This window comes from Podarcis tiliguerta (genome assembly GCF_965153285.1).
Source record: "Podarcis tiliguerta genome assembly, chromosome: 12".
In the NCBI taxonomy this organism is placed as follows: Eukaryota; Metazoa; Chordata; class Lepidosauria; order Squamata; family Lacertidae; genus Podarcis; species Podarcis tiliguerta.
The window spans coordinates 26,683,613-26,701,135 of record NC_139545.1 but is presented as its reverse complement, the minus strand read 5'-3'; the positions used below and the strand labels follow the sequence as shown (position 1 = coordinate 26,701,135).

General features: G+C 43.3%; 1 protein-coding gene and 1 long non-coding RNA gene across 2 annotated transcripts in view; one reads left to right on the top strand and one right to left on the bottom strand.

Moving 5' to 3' along the window:
* ITGB8 (integrin subunit beta 8) overlaps positions 1-17,523 on the top strand; it is a 46,166-nt gene that overhangs the window by 14,080 nt on the left and 14,563 nt on the right. Inside the window, exons 2-6 of the mRNA XM_083405392.1 lie at positions 1,795-1,880; positions 5,218-5,389; positions 12,985-13,231; positions 14,823-14,988; positions 15,719-15,877. Of these exons, the coding sequence (XP_083261518.1) occupies positions 1,795-1,880; positions 5,218-5,389; positions 12,985-13,231; positions 14,823-14,988; positions 15,719-15,877 (830 nt within the window). The remainder of the gene's footprint in view (positions 1-1,794; positions 1,881-5,217; positions 5,390-12,984; positions 13,232-14,822; positions 14,989-15,718; positions 15,878-17,523) is intronic.
* LOC310660645 lies at positions 1,852-12,427 on the bottom strand. The gene is made up of 4 exons (XR_014503566.1): positions 8,957-12,427; positions 6,670-8,573; positions 5,122-5,227; positions 1,852-1,987 (listed from the first exon to the last, which is right to left on the bottom strand). It is a non-coding gene; the product is annotated as an uncharacterized lncRNA (long non-coding RNA).

Below are 17,523 nucleotides of genomic sequence, written 5' to 3'. Positions count from 1 at the left end.
TACTGCAGATTATTAATCTGAGAGGGATTGTTCCCTATCTCACTAGAAATCCATTTCGGGCAGATGCCACAGAAACAAAGATTTAATTTCTGCTCCTGTTGTAGACTTGTATTAACCACCTAAAAACAATGAACTGAGTGCTTGGCTATAGTAGCACTCAGCGAGGTGCAGGGGTGCCAATTTGAATAAAATATGTGGGGGGACAGGTAAGCCCCACCCGACATTATTGATCACATGACATGGCACACTCACCCACCCCATTTGAATAGCAGTGTCCATCAACTTTGGAGGGTGGCCCCCTCAAATATTTTATTGGGGGGACAAAGGGACCTTGGCCCCTAGAAGTTGGCTCCTATGGTGAAGATGCCTCAAGTGGGGCACCCTTGCTCTCACAGCTTCCCAGCACAGAGAGTTGCTGGCATTTACCAAGAAGGGGAGGGAAAGGGGCGAGGTACAGGGCATGTGCACATTGGCTCCATCATCACGTGCTGTGCCACACGTCTAGTGCTTCGCCTCTCAGTGTGAGAGAGCCAGTGTGGTGTAGTGGTTAAGAGCGGTAGACTCATAATCTGGTGAACCGGGTTCGCATCTCCGCTCCTCCACATGCAGCTGCTGGGTGACCTTGGGCCAGTCACGCTTCTTTGAAGTCTCTCAGCCCCACTCACCTCACAGAATATTTGTTGTGGGGGAGGAAGGGAAAGGAGAATGTTAGCCGCTTTGAGACTCCTTTGGGTAGTGATAAAGCGGGATATCAAATCCAAACTCCTCCTCCTCTCACTCCTCTGTCTCAGTAAGTGCCAGTGACCCACTGTGTTGGGAAGCCAGTAGTGTCTCATCGGCCGCTACTGCAAGTTGTCTGCATGTGCTAGAATTAATAGGAATGACATTGTCAGTGTCAGGAGCAGATGTCAGGGGCAGGTCAGCAATCACTCACCCAGCTTCAGTGAAATTAACTCTTTATTCAAAGGAACAAGACAGCTCAGGAGGCCAGGCCTAGTGATCACAGCAGCTCTTGCCAGTAGATCTTGCTCCAATGAGGCGGTTATGAGGACTGCCTTCCTACAGTTTCCTGTGTCTCCTCCTCCCCGGGTCCTTCTCAAGCAGTCTGAAACTTTGCTGCCTTGCCTTTCTTTGCTCTGCCCTCTTCATACCTCTTCTGGTTCTGGGAGACCGGGGGGGGGAGGGGAGCTGATTGCAGCAGGAAGGGGAGACCCCCTTGGCTTCTTCATCTCTGCCTCTTGCCTACCCCAGCCTCCAGCCTCTGATTCTGCCTCTGATTCTGGATTGATCTCTGCTTCAGCATGTTACCACTCACTAAACTCTCTTACCTCTTCAACTTCTGATGCCTCCTCCTCCCAGTCTGCTCCCTCTGACCACTCATTGTTGTAACACCACAACTCCCCAGGCTCTGAGCCACCTCCCCTTGGGGTTCCCTAGCTGGTGCCTCCCACCACTCCTTTGCATTCAGCCAGTCTATGAAACTAATACTGGATCAGTTAGTAGTTGTAGTAGCCAATAGGGCCAGCAGCAGGGTTTTCTGGGACTTGCAAAATGTGCACTTCTCCCTGACCCCGATTCTTTAGCTCAAAAGGGCTTGCTGTGACTTACTGAAGAGCAGGATCCTGAACTCCTAGGGAGTGATGTAGCAGCCCACTTTGATTTTCCACAAAGTACCCAGAACCTCGTGTTTTATGCTTTCAAATCACATTTTTTAACTTTAGACATTGTGCTCTGCTCCCACACATGTTTGCAAATTGCTGAATGGCCTTGTATATATATCTCTCTCTTTTACAGCAGACAACAGATGTGCCATCTCAAATGCAGTGACGTGTACCAACTGTCTTGCTGTGGGCCCAGAGTGTGCATGGTGTACTCAAGAGGTAAGCTCTCTTCTCCGTATTAGTCATCCTGGTACTTCTTTGTCTGCTTTAGCTGCTTCAATGCAAATGAAATAAGTCTTCAGCTTCTGTGCACATGAAAGGACTCCCTAGTCAAAAGGGAAAATTCAACAATTGTTGGGGAAGTACAGTAACTGTTAAAAAACTGAACCTTCGTATTTTGATGAGTAACAGGCCCATCGCATGAAAGCAAGAGGGGACCAAAATAAGAGAGGGGGGGAGAGCAGTTTATTCCTGTGCTCACATTACTGTTTTTTACTTACCTTCATTAAGGCTATATTAATGATAATTACAATTATTATTATTATTATTATTATTATTATTATTATTATTATTAACCTGCACAAAGCAGTGGTAGGCCAGGTCAGATGGGAGCTATTTCTGGGGTTGCCAGAGCACACCTTCGTCCTACTGCCTTTCCCTCTCTTCTTTACCTCTTTGTTTTCATTCGTCCTTCCATCCATCCTTTGCTTGCTGCTAAGGGGAAACAGACGCATTAAGAATGTGGGGTTCTTATTGGTTTAGCCCCCCTCCCTCCTAGCTGCTTGTTTGACCTCTGAGAGGGGGGGCACGAAAAGAGGGCCTTTAAGAAGCAAAAACAAAGACTTTCCAGTTGATTTAATTATTTGTTTGTAAGAAAAATAATAGGGAGGCATTGAAAATTTAGGGGGCCATATATGATTTGCCATACACATGTTGGAGTCTCTATTGTGGAGAATGGTTTTGAAATACATTCATATTTAAAAGAAAAGGATTGGTTGCAGAGTGACGCTCTTGCATTGTTTTCTACGGCCTTCAACATGCACTTTCTAAGAGCTCCAGCATTCCTCCTCATAGAGACCATATGGATCAGCACAGCCAGTGTGGTGCCTTCCAAATCTTGTGAACTACTGTTCCCATCAGCCATTGGCTGGCTTGTCTGAGACTGATGAGAGCTGTAGTCTGCAACATTTGGATAGCACAACATTTGGACAGCGTCCCATTGACAACCTCTGACATGGATGCATATTCAGCAGATCACCAAAGTTGATAATTGCTTCTTAAAACCTGTTTAATATTAGTTGGACATTACCAAATGCTTTAAAGAATGATGATTTGTGCCTGAGCAGACCGTATTTTAGACAGAGTGTGCGGGTCTTGGGCATACACTTCTTAGGCCCTTAGAAACCTGTAGCTGTTTCATATATTGGTAGAGAGGGGGTGGCAACAACATTCCTACTGACATTGGAATAACAATTTTGTGGCCACGGTTATCGAACATCTTCCACTGCTCCTTCATTATCATTATTATTTTATTCAATCTATATCCCATCTTTCCAAAGGAGCCCAGGACAGCAAACACATCAATAATAACATATTTTTTAAAAAATAAATCTAAGAACTGTGAATGTGCTTGGTGTTCAAGCAATTTAGCCTATGTACAGGTTAAGTGGATAATGCTTTTCTATAGTTCTCAGTTAGGTGGAGATACCTTGTGCCTATTTCTAGACTCTGGGGAGAAATTCAACTGAAATCATGGCGGCTGGGAATGGGGACAGTTCATTCATTCCCACTGTCACCATGTCCATTACAACATCTGCACAAGTTTGGGAGTTTTGTGCTCCTGCATTCTATAACTACATACTTTCCCATAAACCTTAGCAATTTAAATTTCTAAGAAACATATTTTCTCTATGTGTAAGAAAGACAAACTTTAGTAAGAGGGCAAACAAAGAAGGTGTGAGCATAGCACATTCTGTCGTATATTAACAAAAGGCATAGTCCTGGGGGAAACTTCATTATGGGGGATTGCTAGGCATTCCAGATATTGACATGTTTTTCCACGACTCTCTGAATATTATTATCATTATTTACAAACAGCATAAATCTCTGCTACATACACATTAATGTGTCACTTTAAAATTTGTTCTCAGCTAGTCTTAATTGGATTAATTTTTCCAGTATGGCAATAAGGCAGATTTGATTACACCAAGCCAATCTTTAGTCACTCCCACAAAATGTTTCCAGTTTTTAGTAGTAACCATTCAGGGTACTACTAAGAGAAATGGAACCAATTATTTATCTGTTCCATTTGCATGTGGTTCATCCCAGTCTTCTTTTGGTCTGTGTAGGGTTAACATTGATTCCCTGTGTAGGGAACATACTCTTTAAGACTTTCTCTTGCCTTGTCCTGCCTCTCCATCCATTCCCTCCCTTTTGAATTTCCCCCTTTATGTCTTGCTCCCTTAATGTATTCCAGCAAATAAATCCGAAATGGTTTTGGCAATAAAAGCAATTCAATTATGTAGCTTTATAGCAAAATGCACTTTCAGATGTCAGAAGTGTTTTCTGTTCAATAAAAAACACTTGTATTGAGCATGCAGTTCTTACTAGATTGTCTTGGGCCACAGGCTAAATGAAAGGCCAATTGTAATTGATGTCAGAGGGGCTGGTACATGCAAACATTTCTGAGATGGAAAAACCCCCATGAAGAATAGAGAGAGAGAAAGAAGTCATAATGAGCTCACTTTTCCTTTTTTGTTATATGAAAACTGCCAAGGCACCCTCCAGAAACCTTTATAGCAATGAGTCCTAACTTCTGTTTTAAATATTTTGTTATAAAAACAAGTGTCCCTTTTTTTGGCACAACTAGGCATAATGCAAAATGTATCCGTAGTTCGTTTTGTCGTTTGTTGGCACTCTTCCCTTGCTGCCACAGTCCCAGTGGAAATGTCCCTTCTCTGCAATAGCTATTAACCCTGGAAGGACAGTCCACATGAGTGCTTATAGGTGCTTTGCTTTAGGTGCTAATAGCCTGGTCCACACCAGGGTTTGGGGGAGCAGTGATGTCCACCAGGTCTGTATCTGGCCAGTAAAATGGAGATTCCCACAGCTGGGAGTAGCCAGTGGGGTAGGGCAGTGGTGCTACTCTGACCTCCTGAAACAGGCATCACTACACCTTAAAAGGAGGAGGAGGAGGAGGTTCAGAGTGATGCAAATGTCCTGGCAGGAGCACCAGATTGGTTCTTCTGGTGCACAGTTGCTGTGCCAACCGCCTCACCCCTCCTCCTCTCCCTCTCCTTTCTGCTGAGCTGCTGCAATGCCCGTGCCAGGAAGTATTGCCTACCACTCCTACACACAGCAGCCCACATGAGTCACTTGGCATCATGTCTAGTTTGGACCTGCTATAGCTCCTTTGGGCATACTGGCATGCCTCATTGTTCTTCATTAACTTTTTGGTTACCTGGCTATGCTTGATGATATTTCAGAATATAAACATGTCTTTGTCTCTTCTCTCTAATTTTTTCCTCTCTCTCTCTATTTGCCTCTTCTCAAACAGGATTTCATGGCTGGAACAAAACAGAAGGAACGATGTGACATAGTTCTACACTTAATGAAAAGAGGCTGCAAAGCAGATTTCATAGAAAGTCCCAGCGCTGGTGTAACAATTCCTGCGGGTATTGCTAATGTACAAGTGGCACCAGGAGAAGTTTCAATCCAACTACGTCCAGGTTTGTTTTTTAAAAAGAAAGCATTGTTTAAAAAAAAATTTGAATTGGACACAGTTAAGCAGGCAAGAGAGATAGAGCATTCACATAGAGCCTGGCGTTTGCTTTTTAAACGAGAAAAGATACCTAATTCTGAAGGACTGTTAGAAACCCAGTTTTTAAAAGGACTGAAAGCAGTCAGTTCATACTGATTTAAAAAATAACTCTTGGATATGCTAATCTTGTGAGCTTTCTATATTTTGTCTAAATTGGGTATGCAGCAGTTTTGGCTCCCGCGATTTTTATGGCCTTGGCATCTGTTTAAATAGCTAATGAGATGGCTTGTCACCATTATCCATTGTCTAATTTCCATTGTCTAACTCCCATTAAAATGTTCATCAAAATTGGATAATTATGAGTGAATAGGTCTGTATTCTGTTACCTCTCATCCCAGCCAAATCCTGTAAATGATACTTTGTATGCTTAGATTGCCTGGTCTCGTTATCACAAATTAAACACAAGCATACCTACTACAGGTGTGGGTTTTTTTGTTGTTTTGGATGAGCTCTTATTCTCCTCACCCTCACTTTTCTACTGACACACACACACCCCTGGGCTGTGATGCCATTGTGGATTCCACCAACCTTGTTTGTTCATGTCTTCTTGAAATCCAACTTGTTTAGTCGGGTTTTACCTTGAAACCTTGCTCTACAAGATGGTGCAGAGTAGGTTTGCATCTGTGCTTTGTTAAAAATTACAAACTGTTTTCGAGTCACTCTGTCCACCTTTGATCTGTGATTAGGTTCTGATCTTCTCTATACAAAATGAAGCTCTGTCTTCCCCATTCGCTCCTATGGGGAATCTTAAAACAGCACCCTACCAGATCTGTGCAGGCTGCAGTCCATTTGGAGTCTATTCACAGGAGAATATTTAGAACAGGGTGAAGACACAGAGACACTACCAGTATACCGTTAAGTGACTACATGAAGAATTTTTAAAGTGCATTTTGCTACTCCTCCTTTAAAGAGGAAAGGTAGCTAAGGAACCCAATTCAACCATCACCAAGATGCTTCCAGTAACACGATCTACGGCTGGTTGCTCCAGTCACATGAACCACATCCTCTATCCATTCAGATGGGGGAATATCTTCACCATTAGTAGCTCTGTGAATCCCTAACTATCAGATCTGTCATTACACTCTTCTGCCGCTTGTACAGCAAGCCCGCTCTGGGCTTAGAGATCTTGTGCGGGCATGTGCCTGCATCACAGCAACTTAACTGGAAGTTAACACATCTGCCAGTCACCTGCAGCGATGTGACTGAGCCAGCTGCTAATCCTCAGAATTAGAGCAGGATGTATTTACTGAGCATATCCTGGTCTTATTCATGTTAGAGTTGCACAGGTATAAGCCTGGTCCACCACAAACAGTTGTTGTGGTATGTTAATACTGAATAGAGTAGAAGTCATTGTTTATTCATAATGCTGGTGTTCCAGGCTCTTGGGGATTTAAAGGGATGGTTTAAATGAAAGGAAACAAAAACTTTATTCACAACAAAAGTATTTTGTGCTGTGGGAGTTGCCTGAAAGTGTGGACTTTGTTTATAATAACATAACTTTGAGTGTGGTGTTAGCGCATTGAACTCCTATTCATTTGAGAACCAGTTAAGGAGAGGCTATGGCAATATTAGCTGCGTATGTGCAGGCGTTTCTTAGTTGGCTATTTGCAGATAGTGCAGACATAGCATAATTGTATTGATTCAGACTTTGCTATTGCCTGACCTGAGAAGCTGCCCAAACCATTGTGAGAGCTGAGGAAGAACTTCAGGTTGTTATTTCTTCTGCCTCCAGTCTCCTATGCATATTTTGCTCTTCCCAGCCTCACCTCGGCTCATCACCCTGCACTGTATTTGTATGTTATCACCATGACATTGGATCTCCCTGGTGAAATGAGTGGCAGGCAAGATTTAGTTAAGAGTAGATCTGCTGGTGTAGGGGTTGAAAGTTTCCAGAGTGAGCTGTCATGATATGACTTCATAGATCAACTGATCTCTGATATCTTTTCTCTTCCGTGCTCTTGAAAGCTAGCAAAATGTATAATACCTTGCTCTCCACTTCCTTGATTGAAAACAGGAATATTAATGAGGTCAGCTTCATGAGCACAACTGGGAGAGCTTTTTAGTGTTTCTTTGATGCAGATGTCCAGTGTTGTGGAAGATAAGTCGAGTTTATGCTGAACTGGTTTATGCTGAACTGTGTACTAGCACTTGCTCAACTACAGAGCCTTGTCCCCATAGCTGTGCCATGGAACAACAGTCCCTTCTCTGCCCTGCCTCACTTGTTAGAAGCAAGCAGGTGGTCCAAACTATAGCAAAGCTATGAGGCTTTGCTGCCCCCCTTGAAAGTTCACAGTGTTGAGAAAGCCACAGCTTCTATTTGTAATAGATATTTCATGCGGCACAGTTGTCACAAGCACGGAGAAAAAAGTAGAGTAGTTGTGTCTTTGAGAGCAAAGTGTCACATTATGTTCGCAGCATGCCTAATGGCGTTGATACTGGCATTTATAGAAGGAGCTTTTTGTTCCAGAGGAAGACTGTGCTTCCCTCTTGCATTCTCATTGAAGGCCTCGCTAACAAAAACATAAGGGAACTGTGCCGCTGCTACTAGTTGCCCCAGATTTTTGCAGTCCAAATCTCCCATCAAATGTTAATCATTTGAAGGGAGGACCATGGTACGTACTAGCAATGCAACATCATAGTACTTGCCCCACTCCAATGGCATGTGGCTAGCCTACCCGTGAGAGCTGTGTGTGGACATCTGCAAGAGGGAGCCTATGTACGTTGGCTTCTATGTGATCATGCATGGTTCCTGATTTTTGGAAGTCTATTCATATAGACTTCTCATTTTTGTAGATGTTCATATTCAACACCTGGGCATTGGAGGTGGGGCAGGGACAGCAATGCAGGCCAACCACTCATATTTGTAAAGCCCCTTTCACATGAGTGGTGTGTGAATGGGTCTTCACTTGATTCTGTATCCCTCCAGGTAGGCAAGCAAAACCACTCAAGCCAAGCTACAGACAAGTTGTTGGATTTCATCCACTGCCCTTCTGAAAGACAGCAGAGGCCAGTTGATGAAAGGTTTTCAAACACCATTTCACATTTGCATCCCTCCAAGGAATTCCCCTAAGGAACTTGGTGTATGAAGTTAACTCCCCCTCCCCCCCCACAAAGGGGACGCGGGTGGCGCTGTGGGTTAAAGCCTCAGTGCCTAGGGCTTGCCAATCGAAAGGTCGGCGGTTCGAATCCCCGCGGCGGGGTGCGCTCCCGCTGTTCGGTCTCAGCGCCTGCCAACCTAGCAGTTCGAAAGCACCCCCGGGTGCAAGTAGATAAATAGGGACCGCTTACTGGCGGGAAGGTAAACGGCGTTTCCGTGTGCTGCGCTGGCTCGCCAGATGTGGCTTTGTCACGCTGACCACGTGACCCGGAAGTGTCTTCGGACAGCGCTGGCCCCCGGCCTCTTGAGTGAGATGAGCGCACAACCCTAGAGTCTGTCAAGACTGGCCCGTACAGGCAGGGGTACCTTTACCTTTACCCCCCCCCCCCCACCACAATAACTATGTGCTGGAGGTTATGCCAAGAGATAGCCACTTAACCAAAGCCGCTTAATCCTTCAAGGATCTGCATATTCTATGTATCATTGCCATTTTCTTGTTAGCATTGGCAAATGTGGAGGGAAAACATGACCATCCCTTCCATGGAATAGTGTTATGATCAAAGACAATAACAATTCTGCTCATGGAAATGATTTACGCTAAATCAGGCAGAATAGCTGAGACAAAAAGAGCAAGTTACTGGGAAATTTGGTTTGCTTTTCATTCTCTCCATTCAAGGGGGAGTATCCAGCAGTGACAACAAGCAAGGCTTCTGTCTTATTTTTTATTTATTTTTAATTACTCGAGAAGCTTAGTAATGCTGCTTATCTGCCAAGTTAAACAAGGTTTCAGCCTGAGACATTTGTTTGTTGTGTAATGATTTGTACAGGAAAGACACATAGATACTTCTGGCTTGGGTATGGCACCCCTTCCAACTATACCTCCTACAACTAGGGCAGCCCCCATTCTGGCATCCAGGAAGTCAGTCATCTTAGTGGCTGCCCTTGTTTGGGAAGTGGGTCTGAAGTCTTTGACTTTTCCAGAGTGCTGTGCATGCTAACAAAGTTCATAAAAATGCGCCCCCTGGGATGCAGGATAAGTGTTCCGTTGCGGAAGAGAATGTGGGGGACTTTCTGGGATTGGCAGTTTGCTTGTCTCATTATGTGGCTACCCAAGTAAAGAGCTGCCACCAGAACGGTGGCTCCTGTCCAGCAGCTGGAGTCCTGAAAGCTGTGAACTGGAGAGTTGGGAAATGCTGATGAGCCTAAACTGGAACGGAACCTAAGTTGTAGCTCCGCTTCCTGAGCAAGGATATCCCATTTACAGAGAAAACAAATGGGTCCATTCAGAAATTGCCAGCCCTGCACTAATGGCTACAATTTGTATGCAAATCAATCCATGTTTTTAAGTCATAGTTTTCTATTACTTTGCATAATTCAAGACTGATTTCGCACCCTGAGAGAAGAGAGGTGGGTAGCAAGGTGAATAAAGACCTGGACTTTGTTAATGTTTGCCCTTGAAGATTTATTAAATCGTTTACTTGAAAACTTTTAATTGCAAACTGAAGCCTGTCCCAGAATACCTGGCAACATGTCTTGTGTCTTGACAGATAACATTAGAAAAATATTGTGATTTCTTTGTTTACTGAATCCAGTATAAACTAATGGTACCCCTATTTTATTAAGTACTGAAAACCTCTCCATCTCCTAAGTTGTTTCCGTCTCTGGCATTTCCATTGTTACACACACAGCCCACACAATTTTTTTAATTTAATGAACCTCTGGCAAGTCATGCTCTTTATGCTTTACCCTCTTCCCATTCCTGCCTAATTTCTTTCTAGAGAAACATACCCTAGCATTGTGGCTTTGTACTGTGGACCTAACCACGTGTATCTTTTTTCTTTATTAAAGATGTATTACACACACATTTATTTATCCGATTTATATCATGCACTTCCTCTCAAAGGATCCTAGTATGGCAAACACATCAATGAAAAAACATTTTTTTAAAAAACAACAGTTTAAAACATTCTCTGAACCACTGATCTCAGAGGTGCCAGCAACTGCATTGTTCAGCCATCAGGTGTGCTCTGGTGACTCACCTAGACTGGTAAAGAAAAAATTATTTACAATGGTACCTTGGTTTTTGAACGTCCCCATTGAAGAACATTTTGTCACCGTTTTGAACACCGTAAACCCAGAAGTAAATGCTTCCATTTTCACACATGCCTCAGAAGTCAAACGGCTTCTGCTAAGTTTTTCTCAGTTTTCTCTATTAAATTTGCAGTCCTCCCTTTGTGCCTTGGTTTTCAAACATTTCAGAACTCGAACGGTCTTCTGGAACGGATTACATTCGAAAACTGAGATACCACTGTATATGCGTTATATGTGTGATATGACATTGTGCCCCACCAGATGGCGATGTGGAGTCCTGTTTTTCTCTTACCTGTTTTCCCTATTTAGATTTACATTTTAAACTGAAATGCTTCTTTGATGTGTCTAGATCCAGCCTCAGTGTATACACAGAGAGAGTGAACTTGAACTACATACAGGGCATGCTTTGAAATAAACTGCTTAGGGAGAGTACCCTTCTCTGGAGATTTTAGAAGGACCCCTGTACCTCCTGAGGTGATGTGTAGCATTCTGCCAAGTAACAAGTGGAGCATAGCTTGAGGCTCTTAACTCATCATGTGCTCTGGTGCTGTCCTCATCTTCAGAGCAGGAGCTTCAGAGTGGTGAATTCTGCTTCACAAGACTTCTCGTGTGTGCTATTTATTTATCACCAGAAGGAGGAGCACTTGACTCTTGCTGATGGGAAAAATCCAATTGCTAGCATGCAAGGGACCAAAAGGAAACTAACCTACTCTGCTCATCATTGGCAGTAGTTCGGAGAAATGAGGAGACAAGAGGGGGAAAGAGAGTTTCCATTGAAATAGAACAGGGCAAAGAGATCTTTGCAGCAAATCGAGCTTGTTTTCTATGCGCCTTGGAGCTCTTAATTCCCCACTTGTAGTGCAAAGCAGAGACATCACCTTGCCAACAAAGGTCCGTATAGTTAAAGCTATGGTTTTCCCAGTAGTGATGTATGGAAGTGAGAGCTGGACCATAAAGAAGGCTGAGCGCCGAAGAATTGATGCTTTTGAATTATGGTGTTGGAGGAGACTCTTGAGAGTCCCATGGACTGCAAGAAGATCAAACCTCTCCATTCTTAAGGAAATCAGCCCTGAGTGCTCACTGGAAAGACAGATTGTGAAGCTGAGGCTCCAATACTTTGGATACCTCATGAGAAGAGAAGACTCCCTGGAAAAGACCCTGATGTTGGGAAAGATGGAGGGCACAAGGAGAAGGGGACGAGAGAGGACGAGATGGTTGGACAGTGTTCTCGAAGCTGCCAACATGAGTTTGACCAAACTGCGGGAGGCAGTGGAAGACAGGAGAGCCTGGCGTGCTCTGGTCCATGGGGTCACAAAGAGTCAGACACGACTAAACAACAACAGTGCGGAGCCAAAAACACCCAGCCTACTTATGTAGCCTCATCCACAGGCTGCAAACATGGGGAAAAAATTGGGCGCTTGGGTGTGGGGAGGAAAATCAGAATACTGTGGACTGGGGCATCCTCAAAGAAGGTGGCAGCTTTTCCCACCTTGGTCTCTATGCTTTCTTCCTCCAATCCCTGGTTGCATTCATCGTGACACACACAAACACAGCAAAACAATCAAGGTTATCAATAACACATGGTGGCATACTGAGAGGCAAAAGCAGGCCGCTGTTCACCCAGAAGTTGAAAACTAAAACAGACCACAGGCAAGAGCAAGACAGGGAAGGAAGAGACTGGGGAGGAACAAACATAGACCAGTGCATTTATAAACACTTATAATCTGGTTAATCAAAATATGGAAGATTGTAAATATGATTAAAAATTATTGAGAGCTAGAGGAGGAAGACAACCACATAATTGTAGAAAAATTGAGTTATTTGTAATGTATTGGGACAACAAAGTAAACCCACATACATTATTATGCATCATGCAATTTGACTCTCAGATACTTTTTTCTTTCTTTCTGAGTGCATGAGAAATTATTAATTACGATTGCCAATGGGAAATCCTATGTTTCTAATATTTAATAATATTGATGTGGTGTTTTGAAATATTGTTTATTGTTTAAAAAAAACATTTTAAAATATGTATATTAAGGGAAAGTGTGTGTTAGTGAAAGTAATGTACAGAAATGTATTATATTGGAGTAAATTGCTTGCAAAAACCTATAGCAGAAATTGCATACAAAAATTTGTCTATCAGCAGATTGACACTAAAACATGCACACACACACACACATGCATGCACCTGGGATAGTTAAGTAAATAAGCCAAAATAAATGGGATTTAGAAATAAGATATGCTTGCAGAATTTTTTAATGCAACATTAATACTCAGAAATACTTATTACAGTTTTGTTTTTTAACTATCAGGATCTGAAGCAAGTTTTATGTTGAAAGTCCAGCCACTGGAAAAGTACCCGGTCGACCTTTATTATTTGGTTGATGTGTCTGCATCTATGCACAAAAATATAGAAAAATTAAACTCTGTTGGATCTGATTTATCTCAAAAGATGGAAAATATTTCCCTTGATTTGCGACTTGGATATGGATCTTACGTAGATAAGACGGTGTCGCCTTATATTAGCATTCACCCAGGAAGAATTCACAATCAATGCAGGTAAGTAATTTGTAAATCTAACTGGAAGCTCACATGTGTCCTAAACTAAACCATCCTACAGTGTAACCCTAACCATGTTTACTCAGAAGTAAGTCCTCCTGAATTCAATGGGACTTTCTCCCAGGTAAGTAGAATTAGGATTGCATCCTGAATTTAAATCTTTGAGAAGGGCAAGGTGTGAAACAAATGATCTAATATTTCTATTTCATTTTGGTTTATCTGCTGTAAACTGTTGCAGTGCCTGCATAATATTTTGTTACATAACTGTGTTGATGTAACTGGTGTGCTGCTTCCTAATGCTTATAAGGGAAGGCCTATAGGGCAAGGGCACAAGGACCTATAGGGCAAGGTGGGGAAATGCTATCTGTTTTTACTAAAGTTGCTCTGTGAAAACTGACCCATGAGCCACATTAAGTTTTCCAGAATAAATAGTATGCACTAAACAATCAAGATTCTACAAGCACATCTTGTATACATGACTTGAGTTTGCTTTCCTATGTTGTTATAACTGGGAGCAGAGGGCACAGGAGCTTAATTTGTGTCATTTTCTATAAACTTATCCTAAAATGTATTGCAACTTTTTGTTGCTGATGACTTGACTGGGGTTTGCTTGTGGGGCAGGGAGAAAGGAGATGAAGTAAGCTGCACCTGCCGGGGGAGGTTGCAGATGTTTTCCCTCTTCCCTGCTTCTCATGGCGTTCTTCATATTTGGCACAGTTCCCTATGGGTTGGATCCAATGTTAGCCATCCTTCGAGAAAACTCATTGAAATTAATGGACATGACTATCTTAAGCTCCTTTAATTTAAGTGGATCTGTTCTGAGTTTAACTGAGTTGGAAATAACCAGATAGAGAGCCTTCTTGGTGGTAGTGCCCTCCCTGTGGAACGCCCTCCCATCAGATGTCAAGGAAATAAAGAACTACACAACTTTTAGGTGACATCTGAAGGCAGTCCTGTATCGGGAAGTTGTTAATGTTTGACTCTCTCTCTCTCTCTCTCTCTCTCTCTCTATATATATATATACACACACACAAGCCGCCCAGAGTGGCTGGGGAAACCCAGCAGGATGGGTGGGGAGTAATAATAATAATAATAATGGCAAAAAGTTTTGGCAGATTAAGAAGGAAAAGCTTCAGGTTGGTTAGATCTGTCATTTCTCTGTCTTGTTTATTTTTCTTTGTGGTGGTGAAAGGGGAAAGGCTTTTTATTCCGGTCTTTCAACCTCCTCCCTTACTTTCCATACATTATATGGAATCATATAATGTCATACCACATAGTTTAAGGATGGTGAAACCTATGACCCTCCAGATATTGGGCTCCAGTCCCATCAGCTCCAGCCATCATGGCCAGTGGTCAGGAATGGTGAGGGCTGGAGACCCAGAGCATCTGGAGGGCCACACATTCCCCACACCTGACATAGTTCATCAGCACTTACTCCCTTTTTGTAATAACATGGATTTGTGTTTAGTGTGTCTATAGACAGCCAGAAATGATGTGCGAGCATTGTGCCGCTATAGCCAACTATTAACCTAGAACTAATTTCCAAGCAGAATTTTAATAGAAATTCGCTTTTCATCTTTTTGCCAAACAGCGATTATGATCTCGATTGTATGCCTCCTCATGGCTATATCCATGTCTTATCGTTGACTGACAAGATAGCAGAATTCAGAAGTGCAATTAGCAAGCAGAAAATCTCTGGGAATATTGACACACCTGAAGGGGGCTTTGATGCTATGCTTCAAGCAGCTGTGTGCCAGGTAAGAGGCAGCCAATAAACCAGCAAAGGATCTGACTTTTATCCTAGTGATTGATAGCTGATCTAATCCCATGGTTCTCCAGTGCTGTCTGAATATTGTAGCTTTTCACAGAACCAAAGGCAGTTGTGGAGACCTTCCATTTCTTGTGGTGCTCACGTTGACCTTTTCTCTCCACGTCCATCATCGTCCCTGCTCAAAACTGCTTTTGCAGATATTTTTAGGGCTTCAAGTTGTGGTTTGAAAAAGCCAGGCCAGTTCCCAGCAGGTACCATATATGTGTGTTGGTATGAGAGTCTTGGGTACTTATTACTGTTCTTGAAGAGTCACAGCCAGATCTAGAGCAGTTGGGCAGCTATGCTTCCAATTGCTTAAAAACCACAAATGCTTTATTTCATTTTCAGTATTAAAGCAATTCTTAAAATAGTAAACCGGGGGTGGCCAAAGTGGTGCCCTCCAGATGTGGTCCGGAACTGCAGTTCCCATCAGCTGCAGCCAGCACTGCCATGGCAAGGCATGCTGGGAGTTGTAGTGCTAGAACATCTCAAGGGCACAACATTGGCCACCCCTGCAGTAGATTAAAAAGCGGACCTTTGGATACCTGTTGTGTCTCAGGCACTTCAAATCAAATAGAGCCTACAAACCAGTACAGTACCTTTTAACTAATGCTTCTGTCTTCTTCGTTTGCTTTCACCCCGTTAGCTTGGTTATTTTTTCCCCTTCCTTCCCTTAGAGCCATATTGGTTGGCGCAAAGAAGCCAAGCGCCTGCTTCTCATGATGACGGATCAGACCTCTCACCTGGCGCTTGACAGTAAATTAGCGGGGATAGTAATCCCTAATGATGGAAACTGCCATTTGAAAGATAATGTGTACGTCAAAGCGACCAGTATGGTAAGGTATATGTCGTATACAGCATTGGCTTTGAACAGTGGTTTCCCCAAGCGTTAGAAGGGTCTCTGTGAACTTCAGCTAGAACCAGCTCACTCAAATGATTTCAGCCTCCCAGTCAGTACAGTGTGAGTAGCGTTTTTTTCTTCATCATCCCACCTCTTATTGAGGTCTTTTCTTCCCTGCTTACGTTATGTGCTGTTCCAGATAGCCAGGAGTGGTAGAGGATGTCTTCTGCTCAAGGTATGCTGACACGTTTTGTCGCAAGAATTAAACACTATGTTCCTTGTGAAGGCCTGGGATCACTTGGGGGAGATTGGAGTAAGCTAGGTAGTTTACATTGTAAACCAAGTCTAGAGGAAGTGGCAAGTTTATGCTAGGGATGAGCGACCTGAGCAACACAAATTAAAGGGTGTAGCTCCTTTTCTTCTGCATGCTGAAAGCTCCCATCTATTACAGCATCTGATCAGTCTGTGGGTAGAGTTGAATTTTGGTTAATCCTTGTGGATGCCCAATAAGTGGTGTGAGATACGAACCCGTACTGAGACCAGGCTCAGATGCAGGATGAAGGAAAGAGAAAAGTTGTGGACAGCAAAGTGAAGGGAACTGTGTGTGTGTTTTTCCACTTAGCACACCTGCAAATGCACAGTGCTGTGCCTCAACACAGAGAAGTATAGCTCCTTTTGTTCGCTTGCTGCTCAGTACTTTTGAATCCAGTGCGTTGGTGAAAAGGCGCTCACACGGCTACTGTCATGAGCTTCCCTTTTCTCTAAGGAAACACACTGCAAAGATAGCAGAACCCTGTTAACTGCCCTGAATTAGTTTTAATGAAAAGGTATGCCTGTTCTAGCAGTTTGAAAGGACATCAAAGTGCAAGTAGATAAATAGGTACCGCTCCAGCGGGAAGGTAAACGGCGTTTCCGTGCGCTGCTCTGGTTCGCCAGAAGCGGCTTAGTCATGCTGGCCTAATGACCCAGAAGCTGGACACCGGCTCCCTCGGCCAGTAAAGCGATATGAGCTCCGCAACCCCAGAGTCGGCCACGACTGGACCTAATGGTCAGGGGTCCCTTATGCCTGTTCTATTAATAACGGAATGTTGTCAAGTGCATGTATCACAGATATATGCGCTGCAGGGAGCTGATACTTGCCGCTGATACATTGCATGTGACTCGACCTTAAGTCCATTCATCCAGACTGCGCCTGACTCATTTACTTGGTCATCTTTCAGCTTCTTTCTCTTTCTTCTTTCCCCTTTTATTTGGGAGTGGGGTGGTTTGCTCTGCAGATATGCTAAACCGGGAAATCGCATGTGGTGTTTCAGTCACTCGTGTTCATATGATGAGTCAGGACTCACAGCAGCCACCACCTGACCTTAAGTGGGTTGCAGCAGCCCTGCTAGCACTATTTTTTGTTTAGGGTATTTTTTAGGAAGAGTAGGAGACAGGGTGAGAATTAAAATGAATGCATAGTTTAAAAACACATTCAGGCTAAAGGTGGGTTCTGATAATCAAACAGCTGAAGGCTGCTGACCTAGCTTGCATACATGCTGACAGTTTCATTTAGTTAAGAATATCAAGTGATAACTGCTGTTGCCATCTGATGAATGTAATATATATACTTGTCCTAAGGCTTGTTTCACTACAAGCATT